At 45.4% G+C, this 18486-nt stretch overlaps 1 protein-coding gene across 2 annotated transcripts in view; it reads left to right on the top strand.

Moving 5' to 3' along the window:
* dnmbp (dynamin binding protein) overlaps positions 1-5083 on the top strand; it is a 148984-nt gene extending 143901 nt beyond the window's left edge. For both annotated transcript variants that reach the window (XM_031804725.1, XM_031804726.1), the window contains 4 exons: positions 238-426; positions 532-730; positions 1060-1739; positions 1958-5083. In XM_031804725.1, coding sequence (XP_031660585.1) covers positions 238-426; positions 532-730; positions 1060-1739; positions 1958-2143 — 1254 coding nt within the window. In that variant the 3' untranslated portion in view covers positions 2144-5083. The remainder of the gene's footprint in view (positions 1-237; positions 427-531; positions 731-1059; positions 1740-1957) is intronic.
* The last annotated feature ends 13403 nt before the right edge of the window (positions 5084-18486 follow it).

The raw sequence follows: 18486 nt of genomic DNA, 5'->3' as shown, positions 1-18486 counted from the left end.
TTTTTGTATTCTTGATATTCAGAATTCAACTTTTGAGTGCAGAGTGCTAGAGGCATTATACTATTACAATATCTATGCGTTATTGGCATAATTGATCTAGCTCCCAGCTGAGTGAATGGCATCTGCATGAGACCACATGAATTTCTAGTTAATGTCTTACTGGCACACAAGGGTTACTGCTGGCTTTAGTAACTAGTGTCTATTGCTTTTTTCTCTCTTGATTCTCTCTTGCTCCAGTTATCATGCATTGGGGGCAATGAGGGGAACCTGATATCATTGTTCCAAGAGGAGTATGGTAGAGTCCTCCAGCTTCTACAGCGCTTCAGCTTCTGCCAAGAGAGCCTGCCACCCTCCACCTCCACACGCAAGCCTCTTGACAAGAAGACCCTGGAGAAACAGACCTCCAAGAAGCAGTTGCAGGGACCGGTGAGTGTTTCTGCTTACCTAGATGCCAGTTCCACTTGGCATAATAATGATATATAATGATGTACTAATGGTGTTGAATGTCTGTTCTCTCTCTTGATATCTTAGCCTAACTACATCCTGCAGACAGATGAGCAGAGAGCGGGACTGTTGGCCCGGTATGGCCCAGAGAAACTCTTCCAGGCGGAGAGGAACTTTAACGCGGCCCAGGAGTTGGATGTGTCCATATTAGTGGGAGACATGGTGGGCGTCATCAAACAACAGGACCCCATGGGCAGCAACAACCGCTGGCTCATCGATAACGGGGGTAGGTGTGGGGTGCAACACAAGAAGCAGAGCTATTGAGATGGACAATATTGGTTGGGAAATAATGGGGCTGTAGGTACTCTACAAAATTATGTGGTAACAATAGATAGTTTTGCGTACTTATTTGATTGTACGTGCTTGTTTTGATCCCAAAACCCTTGACTGCAGACTGTAAAATAACTTGTAACTTGTTATTTTTGTTTACACTGAAGTTGGTTGGTGGTAGTAGAACTCATTGATTAGTGTCATTGTATAGTGTGAAAATTTATGCGATTCTGCATTGGCATGATTGCTGATCAGTGATTAATTCAGATTTTTTTCTCTCTGCAGTCTCCAAGGGCTTTGTGTACAGCTCCTTCCTGAAACCCTACAACCAACGCAGGAGCCAATCGGATGTCTCCATTGAGAGCCAGTCCTCCAATGAGTCAGGCTATGGTGGCTCATCCCCTGTGTTCTCCCGCCAGAACAGTAACAGCACGCTGACCTTCAACCAGGAAACGTCAGCCGTCAGCTTCTCCACTGCTCCTCACACAAGCCACTCCTCACCCCGCTCCAACCTTGACCTAAACCAGGACCCCACCCTCTCCCGCAGAACCCACCACAGAGACACTCCCTCGCCAAACCGCAATCCTGCAGACTCCCCCAGAAATCCCTCCAATCACCGGGACCTGTTGGACCCAGCGCTCCGAAACTCCCCCAATCACAGAGACATTACAGACCCCACCTACCGACAGTCCTCTAATCACAGGGACTCGTTCGACTCAAGTAAAACAACAACAACCAATCACAAGGAGCTGTCTGACTCTTCAGAGACAGAATCTTGTTCTTCGCACAGAAACAACCGTTTGGGTCTATCTCAGAGATCTGGCCCAACTGAGGCGGCCCTTGGCTCGTACCAACGGAATGGAGACTTTGGTGGTCAGAGGAGGTCCCCATACTCAAGGGACGAGTTCATTGAACCAGAGGCGGAGCCCAAACCTGAGCTAGAGTCAGAGCTCGATGGGCATCAGGTATGACTGGCCTACAATAGGACTGCGAAATAACGTCGGTTATTAGAGGAATGTAGATAAATCAGTCATTTGTTAAAATGTTGTGTATTTATTATGTTGGAATAGGTGTTCAAGTATTCCTCAAAAAATTGTCTGAAACCATCTTGAATGCAGTATAATAATTTTACATTGTTCAGACATTGTTAACAGAAGACAATCTAATCATTTTTTCATTCTAGATTTACTATGCCATCTACTCATTCACTGCCCGCTGTGCTAACGAGCTGAGCATCTCGGCCAATCAGCGTGTCCGCATCCTGGAGTTCCAGGACATGAACGGCAACAGCGAGTGGTGGCTCGGTGAGGCGGGGGGCAGGCGAGGCTACATCCCCTCCAACTATATTCGCAAGTCTGAGTACACCTGAAAAATTCCCCTGGGGGAAGGTGCCTCCTAACCCCCAAAGTCAGAGCCCCCACACTAGAATGAGCTCACCCCGTGATAGCAGACTGCTCTCCAGACTCCAAACAACAACAAACATACAAACAAACACTTAAACAAATGACCAAACCATCAACAGGATATCTGGTGCCTTAATATTGAAGGGGATCTGTGGTTGAGGTTTTATTTGCTATACCGTGCTGCTGATCCACTTCTTTGAAAGTTGTTAAATGACTATACTGTATTTATAGACTTTTTTCATTTTTGTTACTACTTGAGAGTGTCTCTTCTCTTTTCCCTCATATGCTGTGATACACTTGTGAGTTGCCCAGTCTCAGAACCAAATACACTGGGTCTATAGAGTTGGTTATATGTTAGATAACCTCATTGGGGAAGCTTATTGGGCTGTGAGTTAGGAATTTGAAGGGGTTTGGTTCAGACGTCAAAACTCAAATATCCTGAGGCCTAAACTCAGACAACAGACTTCCAGTATAACATTTCAATTGTGTGTATGTAATTTAGAGCATTACCCTACAAAGTGAACAGTGAGACGAGGATGATAATGATTTTGTGCAGTATATAATCTACTTGTGAGACACTGGTGCTACATTCCAATGCTCTACCCTTCTCCCGAAGTGTGCACCCTTTCACTCCCCCTCGTGGATTTAAAAGGAATGGACTGGTGTGAGGAATATGTTGGTGGAAACTCTCCAGCCGTGCTTGCAACCAATTCAATGCTTTTAAATGAATGGGGGGTGAACGAGTGCACACTTCTGGAGAAGGGTAGAGAATCGGAACCCAGCCCAGGTTAAAAACCGCCGGTATTGTGAGTATGAAGTGGCCTTGAGAAGCAGGTTGGGTTTAGAGCAGTAGAGGCTGCTGAGGGGAGGATGAATCATAATAATGTCTGGAACGGAGCAAATGGAATGGCATCAAACACATGGAAACCATGTGTTTGATGTATTTGATACCACTCCACCTATTCCACTTCAGCCATTACCACGAGCCCGTCCACCCCAATTAAGGGTGCCACCAACCTCCTGTGTTTTAGAGCATTGAACACTATTGTGGGTTGATCAAAAGGTAATATCTACTGTAAGTGTAGATTCCAACCTAATATAAAATGTAAATAATCAAACATGCTCTTATTTAAATGTAAAAAAATCTAAAGAACAAACGAGGAAGCACTCCTTTAAAATGATCAGTTTGTAGTTTGAATCTGAATGCAATGGTTCTGTAGCTCCATTGAACTGGGTTTGACAGAGTGTTTAAAAGCTGAGGGTGATGAAAGGTTTTCCTATAGTGAGGGTGGGAGTTTAACCAATAGAGACAAAGACTATCTGTCTCTGATTGGTCTCTAGCTCTCCTCATACATATACGGTACCAGTCAAACGTTTCTTCACACCAACTCATTCAAGGGTTTTTCTTTATTTTACCATTTTCTTCATTGTAGAATAATAGTGGAGACATCAAAACTATGAAATAACACATATGGAATCATGTAGTAACCAAAAAAGTGTTAAATAAATCGAAATATATTTTATATTTGAGATTCTTCAAAGTAGCCACCCTTTGCCTTCATGACAGCTTTGCACACTCTTGGTATTCTCTCAACCAGACTCATGAGGTAGTTAACAGGTGTGCCTTTTTCAAAGTACATTTGTGGAATTTTTTTCCTACTTAATGCATTTGAGCCAATCAGTTGTGACAAGATAGGGGGTGGTATACAGTAGATAGCCCTATTAAAATACCAAGTCCATATTATGGCAAGAACAGCTCAAATAAGCAAAGAGAAACGACAGTCCATCATTAGTTTAAGACAATACGAAAAATTGTGCAGTCGCAAAAACCATCAAGTGCTATGATGAAACTGGCTCTCATGAGGACCGCCACAGGAAAGGAAGACCCAGAGTTACCTCTGCTGCATAAGTTCAATAGAGTTACTGCGTGAATCAGGCCTTCATGGTCGAATTGCTGAAAAGAAACCACTACTAAAGGACACCAATAAGAAGAAGAGACTTGCTTGGGCCAAAAAACATGAGCAATGGACATTAGACCGGTGGAAATCTGTCCTTTGGTCTGATGGGTCCAAATGAGAGATTTTTGGTTCCAATCGCCATGTCTTTGTGATGCAGAGTAGGTCAACGGATGATCTCTGTGTGTGTGGTTCCCACTGTGAAGCATGAAGGAGGAAAAGTGGGGGTGCTTTGCTGGTGACATGAGTCTGTGATTTAGAATTCAAGGCACACTTAACCAGCATGGCTACCACAGCATTCTGCAGCGATAGGCCATCCCATCTGGTTTGCGCTTAGTGGGACTATCATTTGTTTTTCAACAGGACAATGGCTCAACATACCTCCAGGCTGTGTAAGGGCTATTTGACCAAGAAGGAGAGTGATGGAGTGCTGCATCAGATGACCTGGCCTCCACAATCAACCCAATTGAGAAGGTTTTGGATGATTTGGATCGCAGAGTGAAGGAAAAGCAGTCAGCAAGTGCTCAGCATATGTGGGAACTCCTTCAAGACTGTTGGAAAAGCTTTCCAGGTTAAGCTAGTTACGAGAATGCCAAGAGTGTGCAAAGCTGTCAAGGCAAAGGGTGGCTACTTTGAAGAATCTAAAATCTAAAATATATTTTGATTTTTTAAACTTTTTTGGTTACTACTTCATAGTTTTGATGTCTTCACTATTATTCTACAAATGTAGAAAATAGTAAAAATAAAGAAAAACCCTTGAATGAGTAGGTCAACTTTTGACTGGTATTGTATATCATGCTGTATATTGAGAATGTATTACTTACTGCACTCCATTGTCAAGTGATGTTTTCGGCTTAGCTGAAAAATATCCCCTGGGCTCTGTGTTTTTAATTCATTGTTATGGGCTGCTTTGTTAAAGGCCCAGTGCAATAAACATTAAGTTTACCTGTGTTTTGTGTCATTTTGTACAACAAATGATGAAACAAACACTGTAAAAGTATGAAAATGTTTTTGATCTGTGTTATTTCCTGATAAAGGGTGACGTTGTGCTGAAGGATGGCATACGCTCTAAAGTCCAGTCATGTCACCTAATTTTGTTCATAGACACTTCCAGCCAACTTGGCTCTTCATTAGTTAGGGTTAGGTTTAAAATCTAGTCTTGTTTGCAGACACTTCCAGACAACTTGGCTTCCAGAAAACAGTCCGATACCGGCAAGTATTATCCAGGCTAAAAAACAGCTGGTGTCTGTGCAGAAGGTAAAGGCCGCTAACAATGGCAAACAATGACTAAATAGCTAGTAGCTAGTTAGCTTCTGATGGCTAGCCTCTGATGGAGGTTCTGGCTATAAGGTCGAAAAAATAGCAGATCCATGTCACATTGGGTGAGGCTGGTTACCGGAAGGTATATTTAATTTAAAAATGGAAAAGAGATTGAAAATAATTGAAATATATACAAAAAAAGACTAAAAATACAAAAAGTAAATGAGAGGACGACAAACCACGTCTGCACTGCTATGGCATATTTCGGAGGACGCATGACTCAACCGTCGCCTCTCCCAAGCCCGTTGGGGAGTTGCAGTGATGAGACAAGATCGTAATTGGATCGCAATTGGATAACATGAAATTGGGGAGAAACATTTTCCCAGACGTCAATAATCATTCCCTGGTGTGGTGAAAGCATTTTTGTGAACACAGAAAATCCTATTTTGTTTTTTTCTATGAATAAAAAAAGAAATGGGGGTAAAGAGATTGTTCTAGAAATGTTTTGGAATAATATAATATGTCAAATTTAAAGACGCTTTTATCCAAAGTGACTTGAAGTCATGTGCGAATACATTTTTACATATGGGTGGTCCCGGGAATTGAACCCACTATCCTGGCATTGCAGTGCTCTACCAAGATGCATGACAGGGTTATAAATGCTTTGTGAAGCCCCGATTTAATTAGATTTACACTGAATGTTCTGTATTTAGCGGTGCTTATACCACCCTTTATAAAGCCCAGGTTTATGTCATATTTCACATAGTGGGTTGTGTCACATTTGACATTGGTGGTTATGTCACACAGTTATGCCACATTTATGAACCTTATATAAAGCATGACATACGGTTAGAGATCATTTGTAACAAACTTATGCAGTGTTTATGACGCCTTCATAAGCTGCGTTAAAATGTTAAATAAAGAAATAACAATAGTAAGTGCCTATTAAGTGCCAAATAATGTCCAAAGAGGGATAGTTAAAGGGATAGTTCATGCAAAATCTATATTTGGGTCAAATTACCCTTGAGAAAAAAGAAGAAACCCACACACTGCTCTTGCTAGTATCACTGCTCTTTATTAAGCTTTACGTATCGACCTCAAGGCCTTCTTCAGAGCTTTTGTGAGTGTTTTAAATTTGCACCCTTATGTAGACTTTGCTCCACCTACATCCGTTCAGCTCATCAAATGGGGTTGGAGTCAAGGGAAAATAAGCATGTGTTACCAAATATATAACAATGTGCATTTAATAAGTATTCTAATAAAGTGTGTACATAAAACGTATTAAACACATGTGTAAAACCACTATGAGGACATTGACCTATCAAGTAAGTTTTCATAAATCATTGGGTACAGCGCAAGAAAAACTGTCAAAGTAGGCTGAAGTAGTGGCATTAGTTCATGTTCACATTTACAGCATAACATGCGTTTCATCATGAAGACCTTTTGGGATTCTGGAGGGTGATTCCAAAAACATAATATTTTGCTCAGAGTATGACTTTGTCTGATATCTTGACTTTCTCTACGTCACAAAATCTAAAGGTGGAAATGTCATGTCTTTGGACATTAGAATGTACTGAGGACTTGATAGTCCCTGTTGTTTCAATCGAATTTCAATCAAATGTATTGATAAAGCCCTTTTTACATCGGCCGATGTCACAAAGTGCTGTACAGAAACCCAGCCTAAAACCACAAACGGCAAGCAATGCAGATGTAGAAGCACGGTGGCTAGAAAAAACTCTGGAAAGGCAGAAACCTAGAGAGGAACCAAGATTATAACAGTACATGGCAGCAAGGAATCATCAGCCCAGGTAGTCCTGAGGCATGGTCACAGGGCTCAGATCCTCTAGGAGGGGAGGGAGAGAAAGAGAATTAGAGGGAGGACACTTAAATTCACACAGGACACCAGATAAGACAGGTGAAATACTCCAGTTATAATAGACTGACCCTGGCCCCCCGACACAAACTATTGCTGCATAAATACTGGAGGCTGAGACAGGAGGGGGTCGGGAAACACTGTGGCCCCATCCAACAATAGCCCCGGACAGGGCCAACAAGGCAGGATATAACCCCACCCACTTTGCCAAAGCACAGCCCCCACACCACTAGAGGGATATCTTCAACCACCAACGTACTACCTTGAAACAAGGCTGAGTATAGGCCACGAAGATCTCCCCCACGTTACGAACCCGAGGTGGGAGCCAAACCCAGACAGGAAGATCATGTCAGTGATTCAACCCACTCAAGTGATGCACCCCTCCTAGAGATTGGATCGAAGAGCACCATTAAGCCAGTGACTCAGCCCCCTTAATAACAGGGTTAGAGGTAGAGAATCCCGGTGGAGAGAGGGGAAGCGGCCAGGCAGAGACAGCAAGGGCGGTTCTTTGCTCCAGTGCCTTTCCGTTCACCTTCACACCCCTAGGCCAGACTACACTCAATCATAGGACCTACTGAAGAGGAGTCTTCAATAAAGATTTAAAGGTCAAGACCGAGTCTGCGTCTCTCACATGGATAGGCAGACAATTCCATAAAAATGGAGCTCTATAGGAGAAAGCCCTGCCTCAAGCTGTTTGCTTAGAAATTCTAGGGACAATTAGGAGGCCTGCGTCTTGTGACCATAGCGTACGTGTAGGTATGTACGGAAGGACCAAATCGGAGAGATTGTTAGGAGCATGTCCATGTAATGTTATGTAGGTCATCAGTAAAACTTTGAAATCAGCCCTAGCCTTAACAGGAAGCCAGTGTAGAGAGGCTAGCACTGGAGTAAATTATAATTGTTGGGGGTTCTAGTCAAGATTCTAGCAGCCATGTTTAGCACTAACTGAAGATAATTTAGTGCTTTATCCAGGTAGCCAGAAAGTAGAGCATTTGTAGTAGTCGAAGTGACAAAAGCATGTATTAACTTTTATGCATCATTTTTGGACAGAAAGTTTGCTGATTTTTGCAATGTTAGAACACCAAAACTTAAATCTGATTTGTCAGAGGACAAACCACCCACAGAGACAAACTGATATCTTTCCGACAGATAAGATCTAAACCAGGCCAGAACTTGTCCATGTAGACCATTTAGTGTTTCCAATCTCTCCAAAAGAATGTGGTGATCGATGATGTCAAAAGCAGCACTAAGGTCTAGGAGCACGAGGACAGATGCAGAGCCTCGGTCTGACGCCATTAAAAGGTAATTTACCACATTCACGAGTGCAGTCTCAGTGCTATGATGGGGTCTAAAACCAGACTGAAGTGTTTCTTAGACATTGTTAGTCATCAGGAAGGCAGTGAGTTACAGTGCAACAGCTTTTTCTAAAAATGTTGAGAGGAATGGGAGATTCGATATAGGCCGAGAGTTTTTTATATTTTCTGGGTCAAGGTCTGGCTTTTTCAAGAGAGGCTTTATTACTGCAACTTTTAGTGAGTTTGGTACACATCCGGTGGATAGGGAGCCATGTATTATGTTCAACGTAGGTGTCACGACTTCTGCCGAAGTTGGTTCCTCTCCTTGTTCGGGCGGTGGTCGATGTCGCCGGTCTTCAAGCCATCATCAATCAACTTTTCATTTTCGATTTGTTTTGTCTTGTCTTCACACACACCTGGTTTCAATTCCATCATTACATGTTGTGTATTTAACCCTCTGTTCCCCCCATGTCCTTGTCCGGATTTGTTTATTGTAGGGCTTGTGCAAGTTATGCTGGTGTGTGACAGGTTTTGTTACCCATTGATTTATTGTTCTGTTTACGGTGGTTTTATTTATTAAACTGCACCATTGTACATCAGTTTTTGCTCCCCTGAGACTGACTTCTCTGTCGCAAGTACGCACCCCCTTCAGAATTCCGGACCAAACTTATGGAGTCAGCAGGAGCAGGTACCTGGGGTATAGGGGTGGAGAAGCGCTTCCGGGAGCACGCAGATATGATCCACCGTCTTGGCACCACCATGGACCGCATTGTCTAGGCAATGGACCGCTGGGAGGGACAGTGAGTTCTCCTAGTGCCTCCACCAGCACAACCAGAGTCTCCAATACATGCCCCTTCTTCTCCTGTTCCCAGTGGGATTCGTCTCTCCCTTCCCCAGGAATACGATGGGACAGCTGCGAACTGCCAGGGGTCCTTGTTGTAGCTGGACTTATTCCTGGCAACCGTCCACCCGGCTCCTTCAGGCTGTGAGATGGTGTCCGCCCTCGTCTCGTGCCTCACCGGGAAAGCCCTGGAGTGTGCCAACGCCATGTGGAGAGAGAGAGATGCGGCGTTGGACCAGTTTGAGGAGTCCATCGAAAGTTGGCCAGCAGAGACACCACCCTCACATTCGACCAGCTGGTGGACCTTTCCATCCGGCTGGATAACCTGCTGGCTACCCGCGGACATTCAGATCGGGGTATGTTGGTTCCATCCCCCCGCACCCACTCTCTGATATCCATGGAGCTGGAAGGGGCGGTGCGCAGGGAGAACGGAGGGGGTTCCAGCTCGTGCACCATCTGTGGCCACAGAGGTCACACTGCCGTTTGGTGCTGGGTTGGTTCCTATGGGTATCGAGGCAGCATGCAGGGCACTCTGGTGTCACCACAGGTGAGCCGGCACCATTCTCACCCAGAGCCCTCTGTTGCACATATGTTTGTGTATGTCACTTTTCCTGAGTTTTCAACGCATTCCCAGCATAAGGCACTCGTGCCCTTCCCCATTCATGCCTTAGATAGTCGAGCATTAGGGTCAGGGTTGATTAGGGAGGCCACTGCTCCTCTGGGCATGGTGACGCAGGGGGGTCACAAGGAGAGAATTAGTCTTCCTTATTTAATCTCCTGCGTTTCCCGTGGTGCTAGGCCTACCCTGGTTAGCTTGTCATGACCCCACTGTTTCTTGGCCACAGAGGGCTCTCGCGGGGTGGTTGCGAGAGTGCTCAGGGAGGTGTTTAGGAGTTTCCGTTAGTGCTACTACGGTGGAAAGTCCAGACCAGGTCTCCACTGTGCGCTTTCCCCCTGAATATGAAGGCGACTCATTTACCACCCCATCGACGGGGCGATTGTGCGATAAATCTGGTAGACGCTGCACTTCCCAGGAGTCACGTGTATCCCATCTCACAGGCGGAGACGGAGGCTATGGAAACATATGTCTCTGAATCCCTGAGTCAGGGGTACATTCGGTCCTCCACTTCACCCGCCTCCTCGAGTTTCTTTTTTTGTGAAGAAGAAAGAGGGAGGTCTGCGCCTGTGTATTGACTATCGGGGTCTGAATCAGGTATAGTTACCTGCTAGCGCTCATATCCACAGCGATCGAGTCAATGCATGGGGCGCGCTTCTTCACCAAACTTGATCTCAGGAGCGCTTACAACCTGGTGCGTATCCGGGAGGGAGACGAGTGGAAGACGGCGTTCAGTACCACCCCAGGGCAATATGAGTACCTCCTCATGCCGTACGGGTTGATGAATGCGCCATCAGTCTTCCAAGCCTTTGTAGACAAGGTTTTCAAGGACCTGCATGAGTAGGGTGTAGTGGTCTATATTTATGACATTCTGATGTACTCCGCTACACACGCCCGAGCATGTGTCCCTGGTGTGCAAGGTGCTTGGTCACCTCTTGGAGCACGACCTGTACGTCAAGGATGAGAAATGGCTGTTTTTCCAACAGTCTGTCTCCTTCCTAGGGTATCGCATTTCCACCTCAGGGGTGGAGATGGAGAGTGACCGCATGTCAGCCTTCCGTAATTGGCCGACTCCCACCATGGTAAAAGAGATGCAGCGGTTTATATGGTTTGCCAATACTACTGGAGGTTTACCCGGGGTTTTGGTCAGGTAACGGCTCCCATTACCTCACTGCTGAAGGGGGGACGGGTATGTTTGCAGTGGTCAGCTGAGGAGGACAGGGCTTTTGGTCATCTAAGGGCTCTGTTTACCCCGGCTCCCGTGCTGGCCCATCCGGATCCCTCTTTGGCATTCATAGTGGAGGTGGATGCTTCCGAGGATGGGATAGGAGTCGTATTTTCTCAATACGTAAGCCACCGAAGCTCTGCCCCTCTGCGTTCTTCTCGAGGAAGCTCAGACCGGCGGAGCGAAACTATGATGTGGGGGACTGGGAGCTGTTGGCTGTCGTCAGGGCCTTGAAGGTGTGGAGACATTGGGTTGAGGGGGCTAGACACCCTTTTCTCATCTGGACTGACCACCGCAATCTGGAGTATATTCGGGCAGCGAGGAGACTGAACCCTCGGCAAGGTGGGCCATGTTTTTCTCCCATTTTGTGTTCACCCTTTCCTACAGACCCGACTCCCAGAACGTGAAGGCAGACTCTTTGTCCCGGCTGTATGACACAAAGGAGCGGCCCATGGATCCCATTCCCATACACCCCACCTCTTGCCTGGTGGCGCCGGTAGTGTGGGAGTTGGACGCGGACATTGAGCAGGCGTTACGTGCAGAGCCCACTCCCGTCCAGTGTCCCGCTGGGCGTCTGTATGTCCCATCTGCTGTTCGTGACCGGTTGATCTATTGGGTACACACGTCACCCTCCTCTGGTCATCCTGGGGTCGGTCAAACAGTGCTCTGTTTGAGCAGGAGGTACTGGTGGTATACCTTGGCTAAGGACGTGAGGGTTTATGTTTCCTCCTGCTCGGTGTGCGCCCAGTGTAAGGCTCCTAGGCACCTGCCCAGAGGGAAGCTACACTCCTTACCCGTTACACAACGGCCTTGGTCACACCTGTCAGTGGATTTACTTACCGATCTTCCCCCCTCACTGGGTAACACCACGATCCTGGTCGTTGTGGATCGGTTCTCTAAGTCCTGTCGTCTCCTCCCTCTGCCTGGTCTGCCTACAGCCCTACAGGCCAACAGCTACGCCCCCCCCCCAGCTACTCGCCCAAGCCTCTCCAGGTTCTCCTTTACCCAAATCCAGATAGCAGATGTTCTGAAAGAGCTGCAAAACCTGGACCCGTACAAATCAGCTGGGCTTGACAATCTGGACCCTCTATTTCTGAAACTATCCGCCGCAATTGTCGCAACCCCTATTACCAGCCTGTTCAACCTCTCTTTCATATCGTCTGAGATCCCCAAGGATTGGAAAGCTGCCGCAGTCATCCCCCTCTTCAAAGGGGGAGACACCCTGGACCCAAACTGTTACAGACCCAAATCCATCCTGCCCTGCCTATCTAAGGTCTTCGAAAGCCAAGTCAACAAACAGGTCACTGACCATCTCGAATCCCACCGTACCTTCTCCGCTGTGCAATCTGGTTTCCGAGCCGGTCACTGGTGCACCTCAGCCACGCTCAAGGTACTAAACGATATCATAACCGCCATCGATAAAAGACAGTACTGTGCAGCCGTCTTCATCGACCTTGCCAAGGCTTTCGACTCTGTCAATCACCATATTCTTATCGGCAGACTCAGTAGCCTCGGTTTTTCGGATGACTGCCTTGCCTGGTTCACCAATTACTTTGCAGACAGAGTTCAGTGTGTCAAATCGGAGGGCATGCTGTCCGGTCCTCTGGCAGTCTCTATGGAGGTGCCACAGGGTTCAATCCTCGGGCCAACTCTTTTCTCTGTATATATCAATGATGTTGCTCTTGCTGCGGGCGATTCCCTGATCCACCTCTACGCAGACGACACCATTCGATATACTTCCGACCCGTCCTTGGACACTGTGCTATCTAACCTCCAAACGAGCTTCAATGCCATACAACACTCCTTCCGTGGCCTCAAACTGCTCTTAAATGCTAGTAAAACCAAATGCATGCTTTTCAACCGTTCGCTGCCTGCACCCGCACGCCTGACAAGCATCGCCACCCTGGATGGTTCCGACCTTGAATATGTGGACATCTATAAGTACCTAGGTGTCTGGCTAGACTGTAAACTCTCCTTCCAGACTCATATCAAACATCTCCAATCGAAAATCAAATCAAGAGTCGGCTTTCTATTCCGCAACAAAGCCTCCTTCACTCACGCCGCCAAACTTACCCTAGTAAAACTGACTATCCTACCGATCCTCGACTTCGGCGATGTCATCTACAAAATTGCTTCCAACACTCTACTCAGCAAACTGGATGCAGTTTATCACAGTGCCATCCGTTTTGTCACTAAAGCACCTTATACCACCCACCACTGCGACTTGTATGCTCTAGTCGGCTGGCCCTCGCTACATATTCGTCGCCAGACCCACTGGCTCCAGGTCATCTACAAGTCCATGCTAGGTAAAGCTCCGCCTTATCTCAGTTCACTGGTCACGATGGCAACACCCATCCGTAGCACGCGCTCCAGCAGGTGTATCTCACTGATCATCACTAAAGCCAACACCTCATTTGGCCGCCTTTCGTTCCAGTTCTCTGCTGCCTGTGACTAGAACGAATTGCAAACATCTCTGAAGTTGGAGACTTATCTCCCTCACCAACTTCAAACATCTGCTATCTGGGCAGCTAACCGATCGCTGCAGCTGTACATAGTCTATCGGTAAATAGCCCACCCATTTTTACCTACCTCATCCCCATACTGTTTTTATTTATTTACTTTTCTGCTCTTTTGCACACCAATATCTCTACCTGTACATGACCATCTGATCATTTCTCACTCCAGTGTTAATCTGCAAAATTGTAATCATTCGCCTACCTCCTCATGCCTTTTGCACACAATGTATATAGACTCTCATTTTTTCTTTTTTTTTCTACTGTGTTATTGACTTGTTAAATATTTACTCCATGTGTAACTCTGTGTTGTCTGTTCACACTGCTATGCTTTATCCTTGCCAGGTCGCAGTTGCAAATGAGAACTTGTTCTCAACTAGCCTACCTGGTTAAATAAAGGTGTTCTCAACTAGCCTACCTGGTTAAATAAAGGTGAAATAAAAAAATAAAAAATAAATAAAAAAGACTGCGGAGGCCTTGTTTACATATGTTCCGGCGCTACGGGGTGCCTGAGGATATAGTGTCTTATCGAGGACCCCAGTTCACGTCTAGGGTCTGGAAGGTGTTCATGGAATGTCTGGGGGTCTCGATCAGCCTTACTTCAGGGTTTCAGCCAAGAGTAATGGGCAGGTGGAGAGAGTAAACCAGGATTTGGACAGGTTTCTGCGGTCCTATTGCCAGGACCGGCCGGGGGAATGGGCGGCGTTCGTGCCCTGGGCCGAGATGGCACAGAACTTGCTTCGCCACTCCTCCACTAACCTCTCTCCCTTCCAGTGCGTACCGGGGTACCAGCCGGTTCTGGCGTGGGCCGTGCTGCGCCAAAAAGAGAACGCAGACCGTCACCGCAGGGAGGCCCCGGTGTTCGCACCGGGGGACCGGGCCTGGCTCTCGACCCGAAACTTGCCCCTCCGCCTGCCCTGCCAGAAGCTGGGTCCACTGTTTGTGGGGCCATTTAAATTCCTGAGGAGAGTGAATGAGGTTTGTCATAGGTTACAGCTCCCCCCGATTACCGTATTAACCCCTCGTTCCATGTGTCTCTCCTCAGGCCGGTGGTGGCTGGTCCGCTCCATGAGTCTGAGGTGCGGGAGGTTCCTCTGCCCCCTCTGGACATTGAGGGGGCCCCGGCGAACTCCGTTCGTTCCATAGTGGATTCGAGGTGTCGGGCGAGGGGCCTTCAGTATCTCGTGGAGTGAGAGGGGTACGGTCCGGAGGAGAGGTGTCGGGCGAGGGGCCTTCAGTACCTCGTGGAGTGGGAGGGGTACGGTCCGGAGGAGCGGTGCTGGGTTCCTGTCGAGGACGAGTTGGTCCCTTCAATGCTGCAGGAGTTCCACCGTCTTCGCCTGGATCGCCCTGCGCCTCGCCCTCCGGGACGCCCCTGAGGCAGTTGTCGGCGTGCTGCTGGAGCCGCACGTTAAGGGGGGGGTACTGTCACGACTTCTGCCGACGTTGGTTCCTCTCCTTGTTCGGGCGGTGATACTACTCCATGGCTATTCTAAACATTACAATGTTCTCATAGAGGAGGCAAATAAGGAAACACACAATTCTAGCCCTGTTATGGATTGTAATAATACAATACTTTTCTATCTATCTTCAAATATAACTCATTGAAACACAAAAGCACTAATTCAACATGGTGGAGATAAAAACACAGTAAACAGAAGACACAGTATGTGTGGATGGATGGATGGTGTGCTGTGTGTTGGGAAAGTGTGGTGTTGAGTGAGAAAGGAAATGGCTGTATATCCCAAAACCAATGTATTTCTGTGAGCAGGGGTTGTGAGAAAGCTTTCAATGTTGTGCAGATGAGGGATGTACATTTTAAATGAATGAAACATCGTATTTATTTATTTGTTGTTCTATCATGGTGGAACAGCATTTTAAAATAAAATATACATCAAATTTATTTATTTATGGCCCTATATTGATGGAACGGTCCACAACCCTATACCCTTGGCACCCACCTGAACAACCCAGATACTAAGGAGAAGTCCCTATCTGTTTTAAGGGTCTGTTGTAAGCGGCCTGTATGCAGCCAAAATGTGGTCAGAGAACTTCTAGAGCAACACCGCCCCCTCAAGATTCTTTGCCTGCTTGGCAGGGTTGGTCCGGCAAAGCCTAAGCCCACAGAAGGGAGAGCATAATATACATTTGTAAAATACAAATACATAAATAAAACGGAAAAGTGGTTAGTGAATATGCATTCACCCCTTTGCTATGAAGCCCTTAAACTATATATATGGTGCAACCAATTACCTTCAGAAGTCACATAATTAGTTAAATAAATCCACCTGTGTGCAATCTAAATGTCATATGACCTGTCACATGATCCTCAGTATATATACACCTGTTCTGAAAGACCCCAGAGTCTGCAACACCACTAAGCAAGGGGCAACACCAAGCAAGCAGTTCCGTGAAGACCATTGAGCTCTCCAAACAGGTCAGGGACAAAGTTGTGGAGAAGTACAGATCAGGGTTGGGTTATAAAAAAATATCCCAAACTTTGAACATCCCACAGAGCACCATTAACTCCATGAGAAAAAAACTGAAAGAATATGGCAGCACAACAAATCTGCCAAGAGAGGGCCACCCACCAAAACCCACGGACCAGGCAAGGAGGGCATTAATCAGAGAGGCAACAAAGAGACCAAAGATAACCCTGAAGAACCTGCAAAGCTCCACAGCAGAGATTGGAGTATCTGTCTATAGGACCACTTTAAGCCATACACTCCACCGAGCTGGGCCAGAAAAAAAGCAATTTCTTAAAGAAAAAATGTTTGGTGTTTGCCAAAAGGCAGGTGGGAGACTCCCCAAACATATGGAAGAAGGTACTCTGGTCAGGTGAGGCTAAAATTGAGCTTTTTGGCCATCAAGGAAAATTTGATGTCTGGCGCAAACCCAACACCTCCATCACCCCGAGAACACCATCCTTTGCATAAATTGCCTACATTACTACAAATATTAATAGCTAATTATGGAAAATAAGAAACAGGATTTTTAAAATATATTTTTTATGGCTTTATAGTATAATACAAATTGAGGTGAGGGCGATGGAAATGCTTTTGGCAGTTGATCTGCTTCTGTTCTGTGGGTGGCACTGTGTGCTCTTTTCGAAAGATGTAAAAATGTAACTTTTGCATTACCGTGTAGTATACCAATAAAATGGTCTGACGGGGATGTGGACAAACTCGGGTATACAAATCCCGAAGGAAAGAGATTCTCACTCCAATACATTTTTATAGAAAGTTAACAAAAATAGATAAGATCTTGCTACCATGGAAAGGAAATACCTGTCTATTTGTGGAAAATCATCCTGATTGAACTCTTTAGTGATATCACAGTTTACCTGTTTATTTGTTTTTGCCTACAACGAGTGATCTGCTTTTTAAATGATATGAACAAGCCAGACAAAATTAAAAGGGCCTATTTATATAACGAATATGAATTCAGGGGGGAAGAAATTATTAATTTAAAGCATTAGACCTCTCACTAAAGTCATCAGTCATACAAAAGTTGTACTTAAATCCGAAATGGTTCTCTAGTAAATTAGTAAGAATGTCTCACCCTGTAACGGTTCTCTTGTGGTGAAGGAGAGTCGGACCAAAATGCAGCGTGTAGATTTCGATCCATGTTTAATAAACAAACGTAAAACACGAATCAATTATAAACACTACAAAACAAAGAACGTAACGAAAACCGAAACAGCCTATACTTGTGTAAACTAACACAGAGACAGGAACAAGGACACTAAGGACAATCACCCACAAAACCCAACACAAAACAGGCTACCTAAATATGGTTGCCAATCAGAGACAATGACTAACACCTGCCTCTGATTGAGAACCATATCAGGCCAAACATAGAAATAGACAAACCAGACACACAACATAGAATGCCCACCCAGCTCACGTCCTGACCAACACTAAAACAAGGAAAACACATACGAACGATGGTCAGACCGTGACACACCCCATGTTCAAGAATGGCCTCTTTCCCATTATTCAGATTACAACTGTTCACTTTCGGTTATTTGAAAAGGAAATAATCTCCAAAATATCGTTCTTTTTTAAACCAGTCTTAGAAAGTTGGTTGCAATTTCAGTTTAATCCACCTGAAAAGACAGAACAAATAATACAACAAATAAACTCAAAAATACAAAATGATTAAAAACACGTTTTTTTTCTATAACATTTAAAAAAAGGTATACTTTTAGTGAATGATATCATAAATAGGACTGGTGGAGTTATGTCACACATGCAGCTAACACAGACATATGGAAATGTCTGCTCTATCCAACATTACAACCAACTAATTGCAGCATTACCACAAAAATGGAGAAGGGGGGAAAAGTAAGGAACTTGTCTGTCAGCCCTGTATTAAAGAACATACATGGTTAAAGAAAAGTGTGATAAATAAAAACATATACCAATTTGATTTAAGGACCAAAAAATGTACAGTTGTGCCATATAAATTGCTAAATAGTTGTGAAGAGATTTTCGATGTACTGATTCAATGGCGCATGGTTTATGAATTGACACACAAAACAACGCCAGATTCAGAACTTAGATTATTTTCATTTAAATTATTATACAAAATTATTGCAACCAATAGAATGTTATATATATGGGGGATACAATCTTCCCAGCTCTGCAGATTTTGCTGTGAGGAGGCAGAGTCATTAGATCATTTATTTTGGTACTGTCCATATGTAGCTCATTTTCGGTCACAGGTCCA

Source organism: Oncorhynchus kisutch, linkage group LG25 (assembly GCF_002021735.2).
Source record: "Oncorhynchus kisutch isolate 150728-3 linkage group LG25, Okis_V2, whole genome shotgun sequence".
In the NCBI taxonomy this organism is placed as follows: domain Eukaryota; kingdom Metazoa; phylum Chordata; class Actinopteri; order Salmoniformes; family Salmonidae; genus Oncorhynchus; species Oncorhynchus kisutch.
This window is presented reverse-complemented; position numbering and strand designations above follow the sequence as displayed.